General features: G+C 32.4%; 1 protein-coding gene across 20 annotated transcripts in view; it reads left to right on the forward strand.

The window, feature by feature from the left end:
• plekha5 (pleckstrin homology domain containing, family A member 5) overlaps positions 1 to 15,668 on the forward strand; it is a 192,715-nt gene that overhangs the window by 132,130 nt on the left and 44,917 nt on the right. For all 20 annotated transcript variants that reach the window (XM_056456195.1, XM_056456180.1, XM_056456182.1 and 17 more), the window contains 4 exons: positions 399 to 519; positions 2,279 to 2,383; positions 6,761 to 6,833; positions 13,816 to 13,916. In XM_056456195.1, the coding sequence (XP_056312170.1) occupies positions 399 to 519; positions 2,279 to 2,383; positions 6,761 to 6,833; positions 13,816 to 13,916 (400 nt within the window). The remainder of the gene's footprint in view (positions 1 to 398; positions 520 to 2,278; positions 2,384 to 6,760; positions 6,834 to 13,815; positions 13,917 to 15,668) is intronic.

Raw genomic sequence — 15,668 nt, forward strand, 5'->3', positions numbered from 1 at the left:
ATGTAAACTTATTTAATCAATTATGTGAATGGCGTAAATGAAATTAGTATAACACATGGATGATATCTATCTTTTCATATTGTTTGTATTTAATTTTTTTAAATGCCAATTTATTTGAGATTTTTAGCTTATATGACACTAGATTTAGCTTGTATGACACAATTTTTAGTATTAATTATGTATTTAACATGGCTAAATAAAATCTAAATAATACTAAAATACAATATTAAATAAAAGAAATGAATGAATGTGTTTTAATCATTTACTTCTCATGCACAAAACGAAATCTCTTTCATTGTATTTCACTTTCCTGTAAAAGCAATTAAAGAACTGATCGCCTGTGATAATGGATGAGATATAATGCATGAATAAGACTCATTCCTGTCTTAATCTTCCAGACCAGCGACCAAAGCACCAGAGGCGGAGAAGAAGGAGCGTCCCACCAGCACCATGAGCGAAGCCTCAAACTACACCGGCGGCTCTGACTACACCACACATCCCAGCAGCCCCACAACCAGAGTGAGTCTCCGCTAACTAACCTGGGATGCCTTTCCTGTCATACTAACTACCAAATGTTGTAGCTTATATCTCATATACAGTACAGATACATTTAAATAGGCTACTGTAAATGAAAACCATTGAACTAACAAGATAACCAACTAAATCACCAACCATGGCCTAGTTCCAGCTGGACACACCGCGCTGTCCCATCATGCATCAGTGGCACGTTATGCAATTATTGCCCTCGTTAGTGCACATTTGCTTGATTTTCATTGCTCTGTGGTGGTAAGGTTATGTAAAGAAGCAGAAATGCAGGCAACTAGTTAGATTTCCATTTTTATATGTGCTTTCAGTAAATCCTGGTGTTTCCTTCTTGCATTTTTAATGTAAAATATGCAAAATATGCCTCATTATTCAAGGCTTTGGAAAGACTAGTCAGCTCGTCGTCCTGAAAGTGTCTTTTTGCACTTCTGTAGTCTTTTTTATAACAGCCAAATATAATCAACAATTCATGAATGGCTTTGGCTGACACTGCCGCTGTTTCTCAAATAAATAAGTGAATGAATATGCATGCAATACAATATTTTCATGACAGTTTAGCACCTTCAGACATTCATTGTCTTTATCATAGTGCAAGAAAAATGGCAAGTTATATATATATATATATATATATATATATATATATATATATATATATATATATATATATACTTTTTCAGATTATTTTTTTACATTTTATTATTTAATTAGAATTTTTTTATTCAAATTGTTATAAATTTTTATACAATTTTTATTTTATTATTTTGTCTTCAGACATTTATTGTTGTTATCATAGTGCAAATAAGATAAAAGTTACATTTTTTTTTTTTCAGATATCCAGTTTTGATATTTTTTTACATTTAATTATTTAATTTTAAAGTGTTTTTTATTTAAAATAGTTACAAATTTTTATACATTTTTATACAAATGTACTTGTTTTATTTAATTTCGTTATCAAGTTCAAGTACATTTATTTATAAAGCACATTTTTAAACAGCCACTAGACTGACCAAAGTGCTGTATATAAGACAAAGTAAAATAAAGAGACAGATAAAAAAACATAGAGATAAGCTTTTATTTCAGTTTATTTTAATTTATTTTTAATTTAATTTTAATTTGAATTATTACTTTTTATAATTTTAATATTTTATTTTCAGACATTTATTGTCATCATTATAGTGGAAAAAAAAAAGAAAAGTTAAATATAAAAATATCTTTATTTTTTTCAGATATCCAGTTCTGATATTTTTATTCAATTTTATTATTTTATTTAAATTTTTTTACTTTAACATTTTTATGCAAATCTATTAATTTTGACTTAATAATAATAATAATAATAATAATAATAATAATAATAATAATAGATATACATTTCAGATATTTTTATTTAATTTTGTATATTATATAATTCATTAAATGTAATCATTCTGTAATCAAATTTATTATTATAATTTAGTTTTGAATTACAGTGTAATCATGTGCATTATAATATTTTATGTTTTTTATTTAGTGTATTTTATGAGCATCAGAAAAGCTCTCCTGTTGTTCTCTGTGTGTTGAGCATCTTTTGAACTGCTGTTGATTCATAATGCATGCGTCTTCTGAGCTCTACTAAACGACTTCACTAGTAAGCTGTAATTATTTACAACTCAATGGCTGAATAATGCATACAGATGAGCTTAAATCCCTCACAAGTGTCATTTCTCAAAATAATAACATGCTCTCTGTGTGTTTGCAGCCGTCCCGGTCCTCGAAGAAAGTGCACAACTTTGGGAAAAGGTCCAACTCCATCAAGAGGAACCCCAATGCACCGGTGGTCAAAAACGGCTGGCTTCACAAGCAGGTACAAGACTCTGGCACTCTTTCATAGCATGAACACACTTTGGTAGAAAAAAAACGTTTAAAATTACATTATAAAATGATCGTATTTACAATAATCATCAATTATGTCTGATGCATTTGATCTAAATTAATGTATTTTTTTAAATGCATTTAAATATTTAACATTTTTAAATATTTTTAAATGTTTTTTTAGTTTTATTTTAGAATTTATTATAATGTATATTATAAAACACAACTGACTTTTTAGCAAACTTTAATTTTACGTTAAATTTGTGTTGCATTTATTATTTATTAATTAGTCAAGCAAATGTACAGCTATATTCTCATTACCATAATGCCAATAAAACCAAAATACAAAAAAAATGTAATCAGTATTCCTATATAGATCCTAAATATTTTATAATTCATTATAATATAACTGTAAATACAATTATTGATATAGCTTAATCATTAATAAAATTAAATTAACAAATTAAATAAATTTCACCAATCATTCCATTGATATGCATGTTATTGATTGTTTTTATTATTCCATTCATTCGTTTATTTATTTATTTAATTATTTATTAAATGTGCATGTATTTCTATTGGGTATTTCTAATGTATTTCTAATTTCTAATGATTATGATAATGATATGCATTTCCATTGTGCCTTTACGCTTATTTACTTAAACATTTACCATGATTATACCACATTGTATGTCCATCAAAGTGCATGCTGACGTAAAAGTTACAGTGGCTACTGATAGTCATTTCCACAGATCTGACAGCACTTTAAAGCTTACCCATCAGAAGTCTCATGCGGGCTTCATCCGTGTGTGTTTTTATGCAGCACATGCACAACTCCACATTGATGCTTTTGCCTCATATTTATCACAACAGCTTGCCTTTTTGCATTAAATACATAAAGCCAGCGGCAATATCAGTAACATCTATGTGTGTGTGTGTGTGTGTGTGTGTGTGTGTGTGTGTGTGTGTGTGTGTGTGTGTGTGTGTGTGTGTGTGTGTGTGTGTGTGTGTGTGTGTGTGTGTGTGTGTATGCGTGTTGTGCACAGGTGTGTGTGTGTTTAGCTATACTTGTGAGGGTCAGTTGTCCTCCCTTTTATAGTGAAAAACAGCTGGCAACCCACTAGTGTTAACATTTTACTGGCTCTCACTAATTAAAAATGCTTTAAAAATTGTCCACAATGTGTTTCGTTTTAGTATCTGATGCTTGGCATATTAGGGTTGAGGTTAGGACTAGGGGTAGGCCACAGAAAATACCATTAACCTGACAGAAAAACAATGTCAAAGCCATCGTCATTGCAAAGTCTATGCAATGTCCTCAGTAACAGGAAAAACAAAACATGTGTAACAGTGTATGTGTGTGTATAAGTGTGTGTGTTTCAGCATTCCTTTGAAACCAGTGTGCGTTTCCACCAAAACACACAGCCCTTCAGAGGTGGTCTCTTCCCTTCCATCAAAGCAGCTCCTGTGAAACCATCGTGCTTTGTTGTCTAAATTAAAATGTACATTGCACTGATTCATTTACTTGAACTGTACATACCCACAGCACATGGACATTTGTAATTTGTAATTATGTTTATCTATCTGCCACTCCTGATTATTAATAGCATCCTGTACATATATTCATTTATGCAAATCTCTGTTCATAGCTAATACAACCTGTATATAATGTTGATAGTACATCCATCTGTAAATATCACCATAGTTTTTCTATAACTGCACTTTATAACTTATACCTGTATCCTGCACTTGCTGCTGTTGCACTGCTGGTTAGACCTAAACTGCATTTCGTTGCCTTGTACTTGTACATGTGTAATGACAATAAAGTTGAATCTAATCTAATCTTACACGGCGTAAACATTAGCACAACAAACAGTAAAACACGAGGGAGGAATGTGAATATGATTCATGCCTCACATAAAACCAGTTGCCTTAGAAAAAGAGATGAGTTTGCGCTGTGGAAGAGAGCTGCAACACCACTGACAGTAGCTCAACAACAAAACAAAACCAAAACTGCTGTCTGTGGAACTTAGGGGTGTGGTATATTGAGTAGCCCCTCCCCTTTTATAAAACAGCCAATAGCATTTATTTTTTGTCATCAAACTAAAGCAACTGACAACAGCCACAGTCTTTAATAGCAACGCTGAGTCGGTTTAATTGTTTCTCCGCTTTAAAATGCAGGATTCAGTGTGTATAATTCAGTTAGGGCTTCACAATATATCCTTTCAGCATCAACATTACAATAGTCACATCACAAGATATGCAGTGTGGAGGCTGAATTATAGTTGACCAGGAGCCACTACTAAGTTTAACCAGAATAGTTTGAAAGTTTATCATTTGCTGTGTTTTATGACCTGTGATTGTGCATTTCAAGAGAGTTTAAAACATTTGCACATAAAAAATATATTGTTTAGAGAGATGTAAGAAAGATTCATTGTATTTAATTATTTATATGATTTATGCAAAAATATATATATACAGTTAAAGTCAAAATTATTAGCCCCCCTGTTTATTTTTTCTCCAATTTCTGTTTAACGGAGAGCAGATTTCTTCAACACATTTCTAATCATAATAGTTTTAATAACTCATCTCTAATAACTGATTTATTTTATCTTTGTCATGATGACAGCACATATTTAACTAGATATTTTTCAAGACACTTCTATACAGCTTAAAGTGACATTTAAAGGCTTAACTAGGTTAGTTAGGTTAACTAGGCAGGTTAGAGTAATTAGGCAAGTTACTGTATAACGATGGTTTGTTATGTAGACCAGTGTTTCCCAACCCTGTTCCTGGAGACACACCAACAGTACATATTTTGGATGTCTCCGTTATTTGACCCATTAACTTCAGGTTTTGGAGTCTCTTCTGATGTTATGATAAGATGATTCAGGTGTGTTTGATTAGGGAGAGGTTGAAAATGTGGACTGTTGGTGTGCCTTCAGGAACAGGGTTGAGAAACTCTGATGTAGACTATCAAAAAATATATAGCTTAAAGGGGCTAATAATATTGACCTTAAAATGTTATTTTAAAAATTAAAAACTGCTTTTATTCTAGCCAAAATAAAACAAATAAGACTTTCTCCAGAAGAAAAAATATTATCAGACATACTGTGAAAATTTCCTTACTCTGATAAACATAATTTGGGAAATATTAAAAGAGATAACAAAAATTCAAAGGGGGGAGAATAATTCTGACTTCACCTGTGTATATATATATATATATATATATATATATATATATATATATATATATATATATATATATATATATATATATATATATATATATATATATATATATATATATATGGTGTTCTTACGAAGATGTTTTGTCATGTTTTTAGTCCAAATATTTATATTTCTAAGTGAATGTAAGATTATAGCTGATCATTTAGCTTGTTTTGAGGAAAAACTCTCTAATTTCTCTTTATTTTTGACTTATGAAGGTGAAAACAAAACAGTATTTTTTATTTAAGAATTTGTAGATATTTGGACTACATATGAAACAAAGTGAAGTAAGAGAAACATTTTTCTTTGCATTGTGAATCTTCAATTACTGAAATTCAGTGTTTGGACTCTCAGTAGTGATTATTAAACCACACTGAACTGAGCTAAACTGAACTGAACTTAAACACTGAAAACTGAACTACACTGTTCCTATTTACTATGACCTTTTATGTGAAGCTGCTTTGACACAATCTACATTGTAAAAGCGCTATACAAATAAAGGTGAATTGAACTGAATCACCTGAAACCCATTGCCTTAAAAACGACAAGGTGATTTTACTTAAAGTAAATATAAGTATTTCAGTTTTAACTTAAAGCTGTTAAGCTCACTTATTATGCGTGTAGTTCATTTATTTAATAATTTGAAGGCAATGAGATTACACACTTGTTATTCAACTAATCACTCTTTACAGTGTACAGAGTTTTGAATGCTTATCCATTCAAAAAACAATTGAATATATTTTCTCTTAATTTAATTATTCATTCATTCACTCATTTTCCTTCAGCTTAGTCCCTTTATTCATCAGGGGTCGCCACAGCAGAATGAACCGCCAACTTATCCAGCATATGTTTTACACAGCGGATGCCCTTCCAGCTGCAACCCAGTACTGGGAAACCGGAGCACCCGGAGGAAACCCACGGCAACATGAGGAGAACATGCAAACTCAACACAGAAATGCCAACTGACCCAGCCAGGGCTCAAACCAGCGACTTTCAAGCTTATAGATAACCATACGACTAACATATTGATACAAACACCCCAAAAACCTTGAGTGCATTGTTTGGGGCAGGGCTTTCTGTAGCGCGCTGTGATTGGCTGGCTGATTTGATTGACAGTTCTTGTGCTGCTGGTGTTTTTCAGGACAGCACCGGGATGAAGATGTGGAAGAAGAGATGGTTCGTTCTGTCTGATATGTGCCTCTTCTACTACAGAGGTGAGTTCAGCATCTCTGCTTGCACTTATTCATACAAAAACACACTCGTTTTATCAGTACACTGTATATCTGATGTTCCTGATCGTGTTTGAGGATTAATGTTCAGTCGTGGGCCGTGACCAAACATTTATCTCAGAGATGTTTCTGTTCAGTATGATCAAGTGGCACATTTGCACTGTTATTTATTGGTTTTACTCTGTGTAGTTTTCAAATAATAGCACTATAAATGTTGGAAAAAAAATACTGAACGAGTTGTTATTAATGTAATGTTCTCCCGAATGACATTGCTGGTGGTTTGAATCAACTTTGTGCACAGTATCAGGATTCACAATCGAATGATTCTGAGTCTGCATAGTTATTTGATTCACTTAAGATTCAGTTCTTGATTCTTTTGAATCATTTTGCAGTGTGTGAATCAGAGAGTGAGTCAGTAGATTCAGACTGGTGTTAAAATGTATTTGAGAGTCATTGTGTATGTGATTAATTTAAAAGAAGTGGTTCATTCAAGTTTATCTGCAATAAAACGGCATCATTTTGAACAATTTTACAAAAAAGCGTTGGCAGTGCTTTGAATCAACTTTGTGCACAGTATCAGGATTTTCAAATTAAGGATTCTGAGTCTGCATAATGATTTGACTCACTTAAGAATCAGTTTATGCATCTTTTGAATCTTTGAATCTTTTTGCTCAAAGCAAGTCAGAGAGTCATTAGATTGATTCAGATGCATATATCATTTTTGATCTTTTTGATTTATTCAATGAAAATAATTTTTGCATTATCATCATAAATTTCAATAATTATGCAGCATCAACACTGAATCAACTTTAATTGCTTTGACATGGAAATGAATCTCTATTTAATGATTCGATGTGATTATTCGATTCACTTAAGTTTCCGTTCGTGTTTCTTTTTGAATAATTACATATTTCTGCAGTGAGTAAATCATTAGATTGATTCAGACTATAAAAAATTTATGTGTTCGTTATAGTGTTTTCATGATTCAATAATTATACCACATCAGCTTTGAATTAACTGTATTCTCAATAACAGGGAATTGCTTCATAATTTAATGATTCTGAGTCTACATAATAATTTGATTCATTAAGATTCAGTTAATGCTTATTTTGAATCTTTGAACATTTTTGCTGTGAGTGAATCAGTAAGTGAGTCATTAGATTGAATCAGACTGGTAACAAGTTATGTCATTTATTTGTTTTGATTTAGTAAAATTAGTGGTTCATTTAATCATATTAGAATTATAAATTTAAATAATTCTACAGCTTTAACTTTGAATCAATTTTAATCACAGGAACATGGAAATGATTCACTGTTTAATTATTCTGAGTTTACATAATTTTTTGATTCACTTGAGATTCAGTAAATGCTTATTTTGAATCTTTAAAATTTTTTTACAGTGAGTGAATCATTACATTGATTCAAACTGGTAACATTTAATTCAATATAAAGAAGTGGTTCGTTCAAGTATATTGGCATTATCATCAGAAGTTTCAATAATTTTGCAGCATCAACGTTGAATTAACTTTGATTGCAGTAACATGTAAATGAATCACTATTTAATGATCCTGAGTCTACATGATTATTCGATTCATTTCAGACGGTGAATCAGTGAGTGAGACATTAGATTGATTCATACTGTCAACAATTTATATGTCATTTGTTTTTATTTAATAAAATAAGTGGTTCATTTAATCATATTTGAATTATAAATGTAAATAATTTTACAGCATTAACGTTGAATCAATTTTAATCGCAGTAACAAGGACATTATTCATTATTTAATGATTCTGAGTCTGCATGATTATTTGATTCACTTAAGATTCAGTTCATGTTTCTTTTGAATAAATGAATATTTTTGCAGTGAGTGAATCAGTGAGTGAGTCATTAGATTGATTCATACTGTCAACAATTTATATGTCATTTATTTGTTCAATAAAATGAGTAAAATTAGTGGTTCATTCAATCATATTTGAATTATAAATGTCAATAATTCTGCAGCTTTAACTTTGAACCAACTGTAATCACAGTGAAATGGAAATGATTCACTGTTTAATGATTCTGCGTCTGCATGATGATTAGATTCTCTAAAGATTCAGTTTATGCTTCTTTTGAATCTTTTTGTTTTGAGTGAATCAGTGAGTGAATCATTAGATTGATTCAGACTGGTAACACAATGCATATGAAGAATGAAGTACAGTACAGAATATGCTGCTGAATACAGTGAGGAGCAGAATTGAGGTGTGTGTGTGTGGTGGGGGGGTTGTAAATTAAAGTCTCCTGAGGAAACACTCTCAGATCTCCATAAATTGTTCTATTAAGCAGTCCGGCCGTGCGATCAGATCACACTTTCACCGCAGACCCACGAGGGCTGAAGCTGTTTACCGGCTGACAGTGAAGACAGAGCAGTTTTCGTGCTCAGACTGCACAGTCTCCTCATGTCATGCGCATCTGATTTAATCATGCTCAAGAAGCCAATGATGGAGGACAGGTGAAGAACTGAGGCCAAGATCTCTGGCGCCTCCTGTCTGTGTCTGCTGGTACTGCACACGCTCATCATGTACTAATTAAAGTACAGATGAAATCAAATCTAATATATTGATTTTGTCAGCTCACATTGCTAGTTTCATGGTGAACACTTCATCTGTGCATGTCATTAAGAAAATACAAATAGTTTGCCCTTGTAATCTTTAATTTAAATCTGAAAATGCACTACCTGATTGTTTTTTAGTTAAATTCTCAGATTAGGTCTGTCTGAGGTATTGGGCGTGGCTAACATACTTAACCACGCCCCTCCAGCTGTCAGTTTTGGACAGAAATGATGAGCAGGAGGAGTCTGTTAGGTTGTAATACCTCTCCCCAAACCCTTTTCCCAATCTTTAAATGAAACGCCTACATTACTACATCCAATCAGCTCACAGTAGAAAAACAAGCCACGCCCACTGTGTTAGAAATATTCAGTTTCTCTAGGAATTGCATTACAATGCAGGAAAAAAAGCGGTCATAACTTCTGGTTCAGGCAGACTTTAAAGGCACAAAATGAATGCTTTATTTTTTCAGTAAAATTAGTGCTGTCAAATCATTAATCTCATCATAAAAGTTAACATTTACAAAATATATTGTGCGTAGTGTATATTTTTGAGCACATAAATATATGCATGGCTGTATTGTATAAAATACTTGTTTATATTTAGATATTCAAATTATATGTAATTAAATATATTTCTTTTCTATATTTTTGTATTTTATGTACAGTATATGTATACAGTACACACACACACACACACACACACACATATATTATATAAATACAAAACCTTATCTTGTAATTAATCACTTTCTGAATAATTGAATTTTTGTAATGCTAATACAGGAGTTGTATTTTCTTTGGAATTGAGAATTTTTCATGTAGTTATGATCAGGAAAACAAGCAGAGGCATTAATGAGAAATGTGTGAATGGCTTCCTATATTTAGTAAAATACATATTGATCTTAATACACTCTCGTTTGGAAGTGATTTTGCAAGATTTTCTGCAAGGATGCATTAAATTGATTAGAAGACATTTATAATTACAAATATCTATATCAAATAATCCTTTTTTCTGACACCAAAATAACAGGCATCTTCTTGTTGAGATATTTCTTGTGCTATAATAAAAAAATCTATTAATAAACAATGTAGAATAATATCTGAAGGATCATGTGAGACCATAATGATGCTGAAAAATGTGTGTTTCATCAATGAATTGCACTTTAACACTGTTATTTAAAATTGTAGATATTTTACAATATTTACTGAATTTTAGATCAACAAATTCAGGCTTTGTGAGCATAAAAGCATTTAAAAATCTGACCGAACTCCAACTTTTGCATGTTTACTGTTACACTACACAATTTGCAAGAGTTGCTTTTGCATGATGCATTTAAATCAGGTATGTCCAAACTCGGTCCTGGAGGGCCGGTGTCCTACACAGTTTACCTCCAACTTCCTTCAACACATCTGGAAGTGTCTAGTACACCTATAAAGAGCTTGATTAGCTGGTTCAGGTGTGTTTAATGGGGTTGGAACTAAAATATGCAGGACACCAAGTTTGGACAGCCCTGCTTTAAATGCATCATTGACCAGTGGAATGATTCTTAATATTCCCTTCTTAAACGTTCTAAAAGAATCATTAATAGAATCAAAATGATTCATTGTGATTCCAAACCTCATGAGTGCAGTTCCAATAGAGCGTTGAGAAAATCTGTCATCTTATCACAATTGTGAATTATTAAAGCTGTATATTTGTGATATTGTTCTGGGCTTTGATTTTTGGGGGTGTATCAGCATGTGGTTTTCCTAAAGCCTCCTCCACGCTGAGTCTGATCAGGATGAGAGAATTGAACGCTCAGTGCTGGTTTGTGTTTGTTTGTTGGTGTCGCTGCTGTCAGTGATTCATCTGAACCACCAGCGGCTTTATTTCAGCAGCGACAGCATGCAGGAGTTCAGATCTCAGCTCCACATCGCTGTGTGTGGGACGCTTGCGAAACATGGAAAAACTTGCTCCATGTAACTTTTGGAAAGACATTTGCTTTCGGTTGTGCTGAAGCATTGTTGTCTTGATTGGTCCTTTTGTCAGAGGACTAGAATACATTTTATATTGCATTATTATCTAAATATCAGATTAGCGATACAAAGATCTTTGAGTTAGTATGAGTTATTTATTTATTTACTCAAAAGATTCCTTCAAACACACCGATTCTTTTTGTAATGATGGCTAAATCCTTAAATGATTCACTCAACTGTTTCAATTCAGGAGTGAAACAAGTGACCCTCTTTATGAGTTAATAATTCATTCATTGTTTCACTGAGTCAGTGATTCATTTACTCAGTTGATTCACTTCAAATATACCAATTCTGTTAAATGAATGACGTAAATCATTGCAGTTTGCATTCAGCAGGTTCAGATAATTTATTAACAAAGCAAATGAGTCTTTGTGTGAGTTAGTTATTTGCTCAAAAGATTCCTTCAGAAGCCAATATTCCAAAATGAATCAGTGTTAAATCATTGAATGATTCACTCAACTGATTCAATTCAGCAATAAAACAAGTGTCTCTGTTTTTGAGTGAGTGATTCATTTGCTCAGATGATTCCCTTCAAAAATTCCAATTCTTTTAAAGCAATTCACAAGTAAATCATTGCATTTGTCATTTAGCAGATTCGGAATGAAGCAACTTAGTCTGTATATGAGTTATTTATATATTTGCTCAAAAGATTCCTTCTAAAACACTGATTCATTTAGGAATGACGATTGAATCATTGAATGATTCACTCAACTGTTTCTATTCAGCAATGAAACAAGTGACTCTCTTTTTGAACGAGTTATTACTTTGCTAAAATTGACTCCTGCAAAACTTCAGATGCATTCAGTAACTAGATGTATTATTCATGAGCAAATTACTGAATTATTCACTCAACCTATTCTATTAATTCTGGAAGAAATAACTCCCTTTGAATGGCTTATTGACTCATTATTCAGCAGATTCATTCAGAATAGTTCATGATTGGACTATTTTTGTTGACAATGGTAAAATATACAGTTGAATTTGCTCAATTCCTTTCAGAAATTGCAAATCTTTTAATTGAATTCACAAGTAAATCATTGCGTTTTTTTTACTCAGCAGATTCAGTTATTTAAGAACAAAGCAAACGTGTCTGTGTATGAGTCGTTTATATATTTCCTCAAAAGATTGCATCAAAAACGCTGATTCGTTTTGGACTGATGGCTAAATCATTGAATGATTCACTCAGCCAATTCAGTGAAACAAGTGACTCTTTTTAATTTTACTAAATTGATTCCTGTTAAAACTTCAGATGCATTCAGTAATTGCATGTGTTATTCATTAGCAAATTGTTGAATCATTCTCTCAGCCAGTTTGATTCATTCTGGAAGAAAAGACTCCCTTTGAGTGACTCATTGAAGCATCCATTCAGCAGCTGCAGATTCATTCAGAAACATTCATGCCTGGACTATTTTTATTGACGATGTAAAAACATACAATTGAATTTGTTCAGTTCCCTTTAAAATTTCAAATTCTTTTAAATGAGTTCACAAGTAAATCATTGCTTTTCACTCAGCAGATTCAGCTCATGAAAGAAGCAAATGAGTCTGTGTATGAGCTCTTTATTTATTTACTCAAAAGACTTCTTCAGAAATACTGATTAATTTTGAAAAGACAGGTAAATCATTGAATGATTCGCTCAATCAATTCAGTGAAACAAGTGACTCTTTTCAATTTTACTAAATTGATTCCTGTCAAACTTCAGATGCATTCAGTAACTAGATGTATTAATCATCTGCAAATTATTGCATTATTCACTCAACCTATTCATTTAATTCTGGAATAAAAAACTCCCTTTGAGTGACTTATTAACTCATTAATTCAGCAGATTCATTCAGAATCGTTCATGATTGGAAATTACAATTGAATTTGCTCAATTTTAAGTTTTGGTTATTAAACTCTCTTATAAAAGCAGTATCACTTATAATTGTGCCGTTGGTCTGAATTTAGTCGCATGCTTTCGTTTCTTTAAGCAATCTGGCACTTATAAAATATTGATGTTTTATCGCACACAATAAAGTCCCATGTTTTTGGAAGCCGTTGATGTTTGCATTCAGTTTTCAGCATTAATGCGGTAACAGTAGCGCTTAACACAGCTGTCAGTCTAAAACGAGGTTGTCAGCAAGCAACTCTTGACAGATTCGTTTCAGTCTGCAATCAAAACGATAGAGTTCACAGTCTCATTGACACGCTTCAGTGCACACAGCGCTTCAGTTTTCCCATCAGCTCCTCCAGACTGTGTTTATCAAAACCCCTGCTCAAACAAACACCCAGTCACGGCTTTAGCTGCACATTTAACAAGCATCCCGCCTGGCGGCTAATGTATGCTAATGTTGACCATTGCCTCTCTGTTTGTGTCTTCAGATGAGAAAGAAGAGGGGATTCTGGGAAGTATCCTCCTGCCCAGCTTTCACATCTCCATGCTGTCCGTGGACGACCACATTACCCGGAAATACGCCTTCAAGGTCAGAGACGCATTCAGAAACTCTCAAACGTTGACTTATTTTTATGCAAATGTAATTCGAGAGAAAGCCGGGATGGGTTAGTGGAGGAAGAAGCTGAAACACTTCATTTAAAGGGAAGATTTTCATTTTAGGCAATGAATTTCAGTCCTTTTATGTAAGAAGCTGACTAGACATTACAAAATTGTATCCTGAATTACAATCAGTAACTAATTCTTTTTATAATTAGCTTGAGTTTATATATATTTACAAAGGTGGCTCGATTAAAATTTTGTTGAAAGAATTGTAATCTAATGGAGTTTCAATCAGTTTTTGAATTAAATTTAGCTTCAAGATCATCATTTTAGACAAACAATTTCAGTACTTTTTAATGTAAGAAGCCGACTAGACATTACAAAAAAGTGTATCCTGAATTACAATCAATATTATTACATTTTAGAAATAGCTTTAGCTTTAAGATCATTATTCTAGGCAGACAATTTCAGTCTTCTTTTATTACATTGGTGGAAATAGGTATTGAACACGTCACCATTTTTCTCAGGAAACATATTTCTAAAGGTGCTGTTGACTTTGAATTTACACCAGATGTAGATAACAACAAAAGAAATCCATATATGCAAGGAAAACAAATCTAGTTAGTTTACAAATGAAGTTCTGTGTAATAAAATGAAATGACTCAGGGAAAAGGTGTTGAACACATGAAGAAAGGAAGGTGTAGAAAGGCAGTGAAAGTCCAGACAGCAGCTGAAATCTCTCAGTAGTTATTCAGCAACCCTTCGTCAGTGTAAGTTAATATTACATTAGCAGGAGGATGAAGATGAAACCAGAGTGGACATTTCAGAGATCCAAAACACAGCCAAGGAAACTCTCAAATGCTTTCAGAGAAAGAAAATTAAGCTGAAGAATGGCCCAGCCAGTCACCTGAGTTGAATTCAATTGAAAATACAAAATAAGGCTCAGATTTGATAGACGAGAGCCAAAGAACCATCAAAATGTTACACTCTGCTGAACTCTGTGAAGAAATCACATCTGAGCAATTCATGTGACTTTATTCACCATATGAGAGGCATCTTTAAGGTGCTATACCTAAAAAAGCTTTTTATAAAATAGTTTTAGAATTAGATTTGGCTTTAAATTGATTGTTTTAGGCAGACAGATTTTTTTTGTCTAACGTTTTTTATGCATAAGAAGGTGACTAGACAAAATAATCCTAAAAAAAGAGCTGCATTCTGATGGAGTTACAAACTATCAATAGTTATTTGGTTTTAGATTTTTGTAAATAAATAGATATTCTTAAATGCAGTGATTTTGGTGGATCATTTAAAAAAGATTTATAGAAGTCAGTAATGCTTTTCGTTTAAACAGAAGGTCATCATGTCAGGCAAACAATTTCAGTCTTTTTTAATATTAGACGCTGCCCAATTAGCACATGAAAAACTATCTTGATAGACATCTTGAAGTTTATTTTTTATAATTATCCAAAAATGCTGTGAGTTTGAGGACTCATTTAAAGCTGCATGAATTTCACAGCGTTTGTCACAATAACTTTGCACAACAACTTTTATAGCATGTTAAGTAGTAAATGGGGTTTAAACTCAAGGCTAAATTTTGAAAGTGAAAAACAAAACTGTATTATTCTGAAATATTCTTCATATTATTGTAAGTGCATGACAGAGTTTTGCTGTAAAGACACTTACTAATTCAACACTTTTAAAAGTAAGGTATTTTTATATTAAGCATAACCTAGATTAATAA

This window comes from Danio aesculapii, chromosome 4 (assembly GCF_903798145.1).
Source record: "Danio aesculapii chromosome 4, fDanAes4.1, whole genome shotgun sequence".
NCBI classification, from domain to species: domain Eukaryota; kingdom Metazoa; phylum Chordata; class Actinopteri; order Cypriniformes; family Danionidae; genus Danio; species Danio aesculapii.